General features: G+C 63.8%; 2 protein-coding genes across 7 annotated transcripts; both read right to left on the minus strand.

Annotated features, from left to right (window-relative positions):
• Nucleotides 1–1,688: 1,688 nt before the first annotated feature.
• On the minus strand, nucleotides 1,689–5,111 carry VPS25 (vacuolar protein sorting 25 homolog). The gene is made up of 6 exons (XM_067312079.1): nucleotides 4,976–5,111; nucleotides 4,736–4,881; nucleotides 4,573–4,626; nucleotides 3,492–3,580; nucleotides 2,873–2,948; nucleotides 1,689–2,366 (listed from the first exon to the last, which is right to left on the minus strand). Exons 1-6 carry the CDS (start codon nucleotides 5,020–5,022, stop codon nucleotides 2,254–2,256), a joined length of 525 nt encoding a protein of 174 aa, XP_067168180.1. The 5' UTR covers nucleotides 5,023–5,111; the 3' UTR covers nucleotides 1,689–2,253.
• A 420-nt stretch (nucleotides 5,112–5,531) lies between these two features.
• On the minus strand, nucleotides 5,532–10,366 carry RAMP2 (receptor activity modifying protein 2). 6 transcript variants are annotated; one of them, XM_067311859.1, is made up of 8 exons: nucleotides 9,761–10,317; nucleotides 9,589–9,615; nucleotides 9,339–9,480; nucleotides 8,704–9,057; nucleotides 7,385–7,538; nucleotides 6,739–6,849; nucleotides 6,351–6,453; nucleotides 6,003–6,084 (listed from the first exon to the last, which is right to left on the minus strand). In XM_067311859.1, exons 1-7 carry the CDS (start codon nucleotides 10,173–10,175, stop codon nucleotides 6,388–6,390), a joined length of 1,269 nt encoding a protein of 422 aa, XP_067167960.1. In that variant the 5' UTR covers nucleotides 10,176–10,317; the 3' UTR covers nucleotides 6,003–6,084; nucleotides 6,351–6,387. The 6 variants fall into 6 exon arrangements, 5 of the variants coding, with proteins under 5 accessions (XP_067167964.1, XP_067167960.1, XP_067167962.1 ...); XM_067311861.1 differs by having other exon boundaries at nucleotides 9,589–9,794; XR_010886482.1 differs by lacking the exons at nucleotides 6,003–6,084; nucleotides 6,351–6,453; nucleotides 6,739–6,849 and adding an exon at nucleotides 7,722–8,430 and having other exon boundaries at nucleotides 7,454–7,538; nucleotides 9,015–9,057; nucleotides 9,761–10,366.
• Between the last annotated feature and the right edge of the window lie 321 nt (nucleotides 10,367–10,687).

The raw sequence follows: 10,687 nt of genomic DNA on the forward strand, positions 1-10,687 counted from the left end.
TTTCACCAGAGACCCGTGATACAGGCACAATCCAGCACAGAGGTGCTGCGAAACAGGCTGGCGGGCTAGGAGCTCCAGGAGCGTACGTGCTCCCTCTGCTGGGATGCTGAACGAGGCTCCAGGCACGCAGCCTGGCAAAATCTGCGCTGGCCTTCCCTTCCGCAGACATTGCTGGCTGCGGCTGCACAGAACCAGCTTTGCTGAGCCACAGTCACATGTCACCTGGTGAGACAGTGCACAGCGGCATGTATGCCAAGACAGGCCTTGTCATCTTTGTTTCGATGATGTATCCATCCACTTTAAAGATTAAGCAATACGTGGTCGGGCACAGAAGAATATCACATTCATCCTGTCTCTAAACTCCTTCGCCCTTTAACAGGGACTCACAACCTAGGCTGGCAGAACAGACACTTGACTGAGATGGAAGGAGATGCTACCGTCAGGGGTTAAAAAATACGGCATGCAAAACCGATTAGAGCTCACCTCAAACTGCCAAGTGGCTCTGGCGCTGATGGGAGGCAGGCATGTCACTGTGTGCTATCTGTTTACTCTCAACTAAACCATCAGAATTCCTGTAGAAATGACAGATTCCAAAAGGGATCTCAGACCACATTAGCCCAACATGACAAGAACTCAGCACTAATGCCAATGGTGCCTTGTTCCAGCAGCGATGTGCAGGCACACAGGAATTCCTCTGGAAGCAATAAGGTACAACATTGCTATCACCAGTAACAGAGTGGAACATTTATAACTAGTCTCCAAATCCAGTTCAGGAGCAATGTGCCTGCAAGCAGACAGGTACAGATTAAGACAGAACATCACACTGACCCCAAGTCAACAGGCTACCGCTTCAGAAAGGAGATCTTTTACCTTCATAGTCCCACCAACTCAGTCTGGACTCTGGCATCTTGTCCACACCGAAAATTATCTACTGTTGACAACGGCTGTCAGCAGCATTGCAGCTGAACCCGTGCTGAAGAGTTCTCCAAAAGAAGGGCAGGGAAGGACAAACTGTTCAGCACTGGCTGAGGAAAGACAGCCAAAACTTGCCAGAGGGGCAGGGGCTTTTTGTTCTGTACAATCGTAAGAATGACAGTAATGGGCCTGATTAAAGGTCGATACAGCCCAGTAACCTATGTCTGAGTGCAATAAGTACTGAACACTTTGGTGAAGAACTCAAGAACAGGTAAGTAGAGTGTGATCCTTCTCCGGTTACAGCTGTCCAGCTTTCATTGGTCAGTGATTAGGAACTTACTGGGTCAAAGACTGTACCTGGGCCATGGCTTCTGATCAGCTGTGTACAACATTATCAGGATTAAGGATCTGAAAACTTAGTTACACTCTCTGCTGGCCTGCCTTTTTACAGAGCTTAACTCACCAGCTCTGTAACAAACCTATTAGCTTTCAATGAATTGCACATGGAAAATGAAAATAAATTTTGCCTCGAAGACGTTAGCAGGTAGTAAGAGCCCAGATGGTCCATAACTCAGGCATGTGAAAAAAGCACTCGTACTACCTGCTTCCAAATCAGGGGAGGTGGCTTTGCAAGCAGAGTCATGACAGGTCCACCCCCTCCCCAGCATGCTGCTACAGTCATATGCTGCAGTAAGGAAACATGGACGAAGGGCAATAACTCGTACACCATCCTGTCACTGATGGAAAATAAAGATAGACAAAAAGACCCAAGCTGCTCTATAAATACATCTTATTTTAATTATTCCAAATTAGTTCCTTGGCATCCATATTGCACAGCCTGCTTTGCGGCAAGCACACATCATTCTTCTGTTGAGGTCTTTCATACCACAGCAGCTACAGCGAGTTCCGTGTGCTTGCTCTCACTACACTTAGCAATGCAACAAACGCAGGGCCCAAGTGCATGAGTGGAAGGTGGGAGGGAGTTGCCCTTAAGGCCAGGCTTGACTAGCCAGCTGCAGAACCCACACTGGCTGCTTTCCTAGGAACAGGGACCAGTAAGAGGAGCGGTTCCACTCCACTTCTGGGGTGGTCCCTTTCAGACCTGCTTAGAGCAGCTTTAACCTCTCAAACAGAAATCAACAGGGAGAAAAGAAAGAGCATCTCTGAATATTTCTGAGAAGTCATGTCTTTGGAAGGCTTCACAGATTCTCCGTGCCCCAAGAAATCCAAAGTATGCAGCTGCTTGCAGTCACTGCTTGAAACCAGGCCAGGAGATTGAACCTTCACAGCTAGAAATGCTTCAGCAGCCAGAGAAGAGAAGAAGGAAGAGGGTTCCTATTAAAAGAACTTGACGCCTCGGCCATCATCCAGCGTGATAATTTCAGCTTTGTGCTCTTGCTGCAAGGCTTGCAGGGCACGAAGCAGCATAGACTCATCCAAGCCATGGAACTCTAGGAAAGGACAAATATCCCCATCAACAGAAACAAAAAGAATCACGTCAGAAAACAAACAGGCTTACAGAAGTCTATGACCGATGACACTGATGACACCTTTCAGACTCCAGCACCACAATGTGACAGAATCATCACTACATTACTGCATCAGGAACAAAGCCTGAAGGTTAACAGACAGAAGGAGGATAAATACATATAGCAGTCTCAAAGGCAGCAAAGAAGCTATGCAGGAAAAGAATACACCACACATCTCATGCCCGGTAAAGGTAAAGAGCTTGGCACTAGGGCAGGGGGAGAGCAAATTGCAAACAGTGGTAACAGGGAGATGTCAGCGCTGAACTGTAAAAAGGCTTCAGTGTTGCATTTCCCAGTGGTGATCAGCGTGAGCTTGTACAAGCAATTTTAAAATACTTAACCTACAAAACTATGATCTGGCAATTGTTTATGCTTTCAAACCAAGTGTGCTCTGAAAACCTGCTCCAGAACATGATACATGACATTACCTTCGTTCTCTGTATCATCTCCACTGGTTAATTCATACAGTGTGAATACAGAATTTGTCAAGCCATTCTTCAATACCTGGAAAAATAAAAGCAATATAGCAAATCTTACTTGTGTAAAATCCTCAGCATCTAGTACATCTTAGTGCAAATGAAATGGAGTGTGGACAATGTTCAATGAGCAAAAACTCCCTGGAAATGCTTTCTAGCATTGGAGAGTCAAGAAAAGATGTCTAATAAACTAAGACAGTTCCCTTCTCTGTCCTTCTATTCTTTGCTCTTTCTGTCCATGCCTAAGAACATATTTTGCAATATGGACTCATGTCATAAGAAGGCAATGCAACAACGCTGCTTTATCCTCACTGTGGAACAACCAACTACAGTAACAGAAGTAGTCACGTCCATCTACTGTTCAAATTACATCTTATAGCAAGTAAAAAGTTAACATCTCCACGCATCTCTGCGACAGAGAGAAACGGAACCAGAAAGGTAAAAATAGTGAGAAAGCAAGACACCAAAAATCACACTCATCTTTTTCACAAATCACTGCCAATACCAGCTGTCCTCCCGGGCGCAGGAAGAGGGCCTGGTCTGCAGAGTGAGAGAGTTCCTATATCCTCACCCACTGATAGATGAGCTTTCCCCACTCTTCTGGTCTCTTCCACATGATCAGAAAGCTGGATTTGTTCTTATCTAACCATTCCAGGTTCCCTACAACCAACATGGAAAGGTATTTAATCAGAGCACAGGTCTAGAATAACAATCATGACCGCAGATTTCATAATGCGTGCTGGATGCTATGCCTACAGGCAGCTTCGGGTACCTACTTCACCACCCTACGGCTCTTGCTGACTCCCTAAATATCTCTGCATTTGCACAAATTCATTTCTCTTTCAAAAACCCTCTTCCTCCAGCAGCTTGCAATGCGGCAGTTCGAATGCTGCACGTGGACCGACAGCACAGACACCTGCTGCAGGGGACAGACGCCTGCCACCGCAGGGGAGGGACACCTGTCCCGAGGGGCAGGATCCTGCTGCAGGCACTGGACACCCACCGCGAGGCACGAGGGACAGACGCTGTTTGCCCAGCATGGGGGATGGACGCCTGCCGTGGGGCACAGACCCCCACTGTGGGGCACAGAGGCTGTAGGCCTGCCGTGGGGCAGGGAGGTCTGCTGTGGAGCATGCAGCTTGCAGGCCCGCCACGGGGTGCAGAGGCTCCCCATGGGGCAGTGACACCCACTGTGGTACATGGATGCTGTAGGCCTGCTGTGGGGCACGGGCATTTGCCATGGGGCATGGATGCTGAATGCCTCCACTGCAGGGTGTGGATGCCTGCCGTGGGGCAGGGACACCTGCCGTGGGGCACAGAGGCTGTAGGACCACTGTGGGGCAGGGACACCTGCTGCAGAGCACAGATGCTCACCATAGGATGCAGAGACTGTAGGCCTGCTGTGGGGCACGGATGCCCTCTGTGGGGCACGGACGCCTGCTGTAGGGCACAGAGGCTGTATACCGCCGTGGGGCAGGGATGCCTGCTGTGGGGCAGGGAGCCTGTAGGCCTGTCACAGGGTGCGGACACCTGCTGTGGGGCGTGGAGGCCACATGTTGCCGTAGGGTGTGGAGGCTGTACGCCGCTGTGGGGCAGTGACACCTGCTGTGGGGCGCGGAGGCCGCACGCCGCCGTGGGGCAGGACCACGCACCTTGTTTGCGGAGCTCCTCCAGCACCACCTGAACAGCCTCCAGCGGGAGCTTCCCTGCGCCAGCGTTAAGGACTCACGCAACGAGCGGGAGCGGGGCCCGGAGCAGGCAGCGGGGCCCGGAGCGGGGCCCAGAGCAGGCAGCGGGGCCCGGAGCAAAGGATACGCTGGAGGCGGCGGTTGGCGAAGAGCGGCCCGTCCTGCGCCTCACGCACCGTCATGGCGTGCAGCCGCTGCCGCCGGCAGTAGCCCAGCACCAGCGCGCACCAGGCGGCCAGCTGCTTCCGCCGCGTGTCGCCGTTGGGCTGCAGCCTGCAACGCACCGCCGTCAGGCCCCCGGGCCCGCCGGGAACGGCACCGGCGCCGGGGCCTGCAACGGGGGAGGGGGCCGGGCGCCGGCACTCACGTGAAGAAGGGCGGGAAGCTGTACTGCCAGGGCCACGCGAAGCTCATCCCCGCGCCGAGCCCCAACCGAGCCGGAACCGACCGCCGCCGACCGGAACCGCCGCCGCGCGCTTCCGGCCCGCCCGTCCGCCCGCCGCCGCGGGGCGGGGCCTGGGGCGCGGCTCCACCCCCGAGCGGCTCCGCCCCCCACCTCGCACCGCCCCATCTCGGCCACGCCCCCGATCGGCCCCGCCCCCGATCGGCCCCGCCCCCTCTGGGCCCCGCCCCCGGCCCGCGGGACCCATTGTCCTCCCGGGCGGCGGCCCCGGGCCCGCCCCGCCGCCCCGCCGCCCCGCCGCCCGCCCCGGCCCTGCCCGGTCTGGCTCTGCCCCAGGCCCGGCTCTGCCCCCGGCCCAGCCCGGTGCCCGGCGCTGCCGCCGCCGCGCAGCCCGCACGGCGCGAAGCCGGGGGGCGGCAGCGGGGCGCGGGGCTGCGGGGAGGCCGGGCTGTGTGCGGCGCCGCTTTTGTGCTCCGGGAGTGGAGAAAAAAAAGAAAAATCAGGCGGTGGAAGACGAAGCTCGAAGCTGGGGGAAGAAGCTCTTTAATCTCCAGCTGCTCGACGGGGGCCGGGGGGGCTGCAGGGCGCTGCGGGAGGGCGGCGAAGCTGGTGTCGCGGCGCCAGGCCGGGAGGCGCGTGCTGCGGCGAGGGGGGAGCCCGCCCAACACCCCCGAACCCCGCGGCAGCGGCGGCGGCGGGAGGCCGGGGCCGAGCCCGTGGAGCCGCCAGGGCTGTGGAGCCGCGGAGCCCGTCTCCGTCCGGCGCTGAAGCCCAGGGGCTGCCGGGGGCCGGGGGCTCGGTCGGGCTGGACCGGCAGTGCTCAGGGCTGCGCCTTGCCGTCCTTGCTGCGCCAGATGACCAGGGTGACGAGGAAGGGGATGAGGCAGATGGGGGCAATGATCATGGCCAGCAGCACGTCCTCGGGCGGGTCGAAGACCTGGTGCTGCAGCGTGCAGTTGTGGAAGTAGTGGTGGTGGCTCTGGAAGATGTACTGCTCCGCCAGCGCGTTGGGGTAGTTGTAGTGCAGGCGGTCAGCCCAGTTCTCCAGGCAGAACTGCAGCCAGCTGTACGGCCTGCGGGGAGAGGGGCGGCTGCGGGGGCCTGGAGCGCGCCGCAGCCGCCCCTGCCGACAAACAGCCTCTGCGTGTTCCCCACCCCTCGGGAGCAAGATTTCCTTGCAGCAATTTGGGGAATGAGAAGCACCAGCCCAGCCGGCCGCACCAGACAGTGGCTTTCCCCGGTCCCAGGAGCGGCTCTGCTCTCCTGGTCCTGGTGCGCTGAGGGGCCGCGGGGGATCCTCCGCCAAAGAGCGCCTGGGGCGGCTCTCCCGGCCCCCTACCTGCTGATGACCTTCCACTCGCAGAGCTGCGGCGCGCTCACGTTCCCCATGAGCTCCACGAAGAACTCCCAGCACTTCTGCGTGATGTTGACGTACATCTCCTCTGCGCGGCGGAGAGGTGCTGAGCGGGGCCGCCCTGCCCCGTCCCGTCCCGTCCCGCCACCCCCTCCTGTCCCGTCCCGCCACCCCGTCCCGTCCCGTCCTGCCCCGCCACCCCGTCCCGTCCCGTCCTGTCCCACCACCCCATCCTGTCCCGTCCTGTCCCGTCCCGTCCCGTCCCATCCTGTCCCACCACCCCATCCTGTCCCGTCCCATCCTGTCCTGTCACGCCACCCCATCCCGTCCCGCCCCGCCACCCCGTCCTGTCCTGTCCTGTCCCGCCACTCACCCACGAGCTGCGCCGTCCAGTTGAAGGTGGCCGCGGGCGGGCTCGTCCTGGCGTCCTGGCCGAAGCCCTCCGCCTCGGCGCCCGCGGGGCACAGCCCGCGCCCCAGGACCGCTGCGCGGGGTGCGAGCGCCATCAGGCAGGTATGGGACAGGGACGGGAGGCCGTGCAGCGCCCGCCCCGGCGCCGGCGGCACCTCGCGAGGGAAATGCGGGGACGCCGGGCCGGAGCCGCGGCAGGAAAAGGAAGCGCCGACCGCAGCGCGGCACTGCCGGGAAGCAGAGCCCCTGCGCCCGCGCCCGCCCTGGGGAAGCCGCCCTGGGGAAGCTGCCCCAGCCGCCCTCCGCCGGGGCCGGGGCCGGGACCATGGCATGGGACGGATTTGCACAGTGGCTCCCGGGACGGCGCGGTGGCCCATGGCCCCTCGGGTGGCCCCACGGCACTGGCGTCCCCGGCGGCCCGGCCGTGTGCCCCTGCGCCGGGCAGGGTGGCCACAGCCCAGGGCGCAGCGGGGCCCCCGCCGCTCCCGAAGGCGCTTTGCGCTGGCCGCGGGGCGAAGGCGGCCGGGACCCTGCAGCACCCCGGGGCCTCCCGCCACCCCCGCTCTGCCCCCGTGCGGGGCCGCACTTACCCCACACCCCTCACTTACCCCACAGCAGCAGCAGCAGCCCGCCGGAGAGCCGGCTGGAGCCTGTCGGCGCGCGCGGTGCCATCCCGCAGAAGGCTGCCGGCTAACGACCGGGACAAGTATTTCAATGGGAACAACAGGAAGCAACTCCTTTCCTCTGACAGGGGCAGTTGGACTACAGGAGACGTGTGAAAAACGAGATTGCTCAGTGCTGCTTCAAAGCGGCTCTGGCGGCGGGACCCCGGCAGCCCAGCACGGCCCGGCACGGGGCCGGCCCCCGGCGGGCATCACCGCCCGGTGCGGGCAGAGCCTCTGCTCCCGCGCAGCGCAGCCGGCTCCACGGCTGCTGTTTGTTTACTTGTGTATTTCTCTTTAATCCTGCCTGGGCTGGGTTGTGAAATCCCTCGTCTCCTGCGTGGAGGGCAGGCAGCCCGGCAGCCGGGGGGAGTGGACCGGGGAAGCGTAATGTCCCCGGACAGGCACCGCCGCGGGACGCGCGGGGGCGGACGCGGGGGATCGGCGGCCCTGGGCACCGCGGCTCCGCCGGGCACCTGCGGAGGACGGGCCAGCGGCAGCGGCGCAGCACGAGGCCGGCGCAGGTGGGGAGAGCGGAGGAACTGCCACCGTGCAGCCACGTGCGCCCGGCCCCTGCGGCCGCCCCCGCACCCCTCCGCCCCGGCCCTGCGCCAGGCCCTGCTCCCGCAGGCTCCTGCTGCCATGGGCTGCTGGTGCCGTGGGCTGGGAACACCCGCAGCAGCAGCCCCGGGGGCTGCGATGCTCTCCCAAGGACCGGGCTGAGACCTGGCACGCTCATTTCACTTCCAGCCTGGGGCAGCGTGCAGGGCGCAGAGCTTCCCCTTTAAAAGGCCGCCTGTGGGACTCACGGAGCGCAAGCGGCAGCGCAGTGAATCGCGGTGTGGAGGAACCTCCCTGCTCCGGGGAGACTGCATCGCTGCGCCCTGCGCTCCCGGCAGCCGTCCCAGCAGCGCCGGCCAAGCGGCTCCGGGCTGCGCAACCGCCGCCTGCTCCAGGACCCGGCCAGACCTCTCGCCGCAGCGCGGCCGCATCTGGAACGCATAAGGGCCGGCGTGGCGCGGCGCGGCTCCGCGCGGGTGGGCGCGGGGCCGGAGCCCCTGGATCCCGCTCTTTGTTGTCGGAGCGGCTGGAGCCGGCCTCCGGCTCGGCGGCGGGAGCCTTTGCCAGGGAGACACCCAGTGATGTCAGCGCAGCCCCGGGGCCGAGTGGCCGGGCAGTCGCCCGCGCGCCGCCAGCGCCGCCTCCCGGGGGGACGGGGCAGCGCCCGAACCCGCTGCCCCGGCGCTGCCCCGGCCCCACCTCACCCGCTGCCCCCTCCGGCCCCCGCCGGGCTGTTCCCGGCACCAGCGCGGAGGCGGCTTGCGCTCCGCTCGGCACGGAGCGGCACGGGGCTGCTGCCCGGCGGCTTGGGCACCGCTTTGCCGGCTCTGCTGAGTGTGAGGGCGACCGCGAGGGGGACCAGGCAGCCGAGCCCAGCGGCCAGCGCCGCAGCCAGCCCCGGGGGCAGCCTGCCCGGCGTGGCCTCCCCGGCCCCGGCGCAGCCGCTGAAATACTCGGCGTGGATCTGCAGGAAGAAAGCGTCCAGCGCGGAGCTGGGCCAGGGGCAGGCCAGCACCTCTGCCAGCACCTCCGTGCAGTTGGAGAGCTCGCTGTAGATGCTGCGGAGAGAGGGGAGAGGACGCTGGCGAGTCGGGCGGGCTTGCGGCTCCGCAAATGTCTGGCCTTGAGTGTGCGCTCGGCACGGCTAGCGCCCAGCCCTGCCCGCGTGCCGGCGTGCAGCCACCGCCATGCACCAGCAGCGTGCAAACTGGGCACCCCGTGCTGCTCCAGCTGGAGAGCTCGGGATGTGCACACTCTGGATGGAGAGCCCAGGGCCGTGCACACTCCAGCTGGAGAGCTTAGGCCGTGCACACTGCGGTGGCACCGGGGCTGCACTGACCTGCCAATGTGGTCCCAGCGGCACCGGCTGCCCTCGGGGGTGGCCGTGACAGCGGCGTGGAAGGGGGCCCAGCAGTACAGGGAGATCCAGTCCCGGTAGGTGTCCTGGCAGCGGGCCGGCCCGGCCAGCACCTCCAGCGGTCCTGCGGGGCGGCCACGTGTGAGTCCCGGCAGCACCGTGCCGGGTCCGGGTGCCGTGGGCTTGCTCGGGGCCCGCTGCAGTGCGCGGGGGCCCGGGAGCCTCTACTCACCGTCCTCATCCAGGTAGAGGTAGTGACCTGGAAGGACAGACGGAGCCATCGGCACTGCGGGACCTGTGGCACCGCGCCAGGCTGGGGCTGCCCCCCCCCGCCTGCAGCCCTGGGGAGCAGCGATGCTGCAGGAGCCCGGCGCAGCCCCGCGCGGGTGCTGGCGCAGCCTCACCTCCGTCCGCCAGGTCTCCGTGCGCCGGGTCCCCGCGCCCTGCAGCGAGGAGACACGGGGCACACAGGCTGCACAGCGGGCACAGTCCCGGTGCCCAGCTGGCTCTGGGGTGCCGGCCAGGGTGGTGCCGCGGCGCTATGGCACCCCGGGATGCCCCGCGTCCGGGCTGAGCTGGGCACAGCGGAGGTGAGTGGGGCCGGGGCAGCTCCAGAGTGCAGAGCCCTGCGCTGCCCCGGCCCCGAACAGCCCCCGGCCCCGCAGCAGCTCCTGGAGGCACGGCTGGCCTTACCCCGCCGGAGCAGAGGGAGCAGGAGGCAGCAGAGGAGCTGCGCCCGTGCCCGGAGGAGCATCCTCCCGCCACCGGGACTGCCGCAGGCTGGGTCGGGGCAGCGGCGGCCCCTTGGGATATATCCATATCCCGGGGGCCTGTCCCAGCCCGTTCCACCCGCTCTGGAGCCAATGACTGGGAAGGTCAGGGAGGGAGCAGAGCTGCTCCCCGCGCCTGGTTTGGCCTGACTCAGCAGGCGACGCTGGCAAAGGCATCAGATAAGGGGTCGAACGAGATCCAGGGGCTGCGGGCAGCGGTGGAGCGAGCCTTGCTGTCGGGACCGGCATCAGCCCTTCCCGGGGACGCTTCCACTGCAGGGCCATGGCAGCGGCACTGGCTTTGGCCCCCCGAGCGCCGGTCCCGGCTGGCCCCCGGGACGCCCCCGCGCAGGCAAGCGGGGGCTGCCGCGGGGCCTGGCTCCCCCACCGGGCGAGGGCGGATGCCGGTCTTGCCGAGAGCGGCACGCCCGGGAGGGGTGAGCTCACGCTCCCTCCCCGCCTGCCGGGAAGCTGCGGCCCCCGGGGCCCCGCCGTGGCTTCCCGCGAGTGCCGAGCACAGCTGCACGCCCGGCCAGGCTGGCCTGGCGCCGGCACCGGCAC

Source organism: Apteryx mantelli, chromosome 28 (genome assembly GCF_036417845.1).
Source record: "Apteryx mantelli isolate bAptMan1 chromosome 28, bAptMan1.hap1, whole genome shotgun sequence".
NCBI classification, from domain to species: Eukaryota; Metazoa; Chordata; class Aves; order Apterygiformes; family Apterygidae; genus Apteryx; species Apteryx mantelli.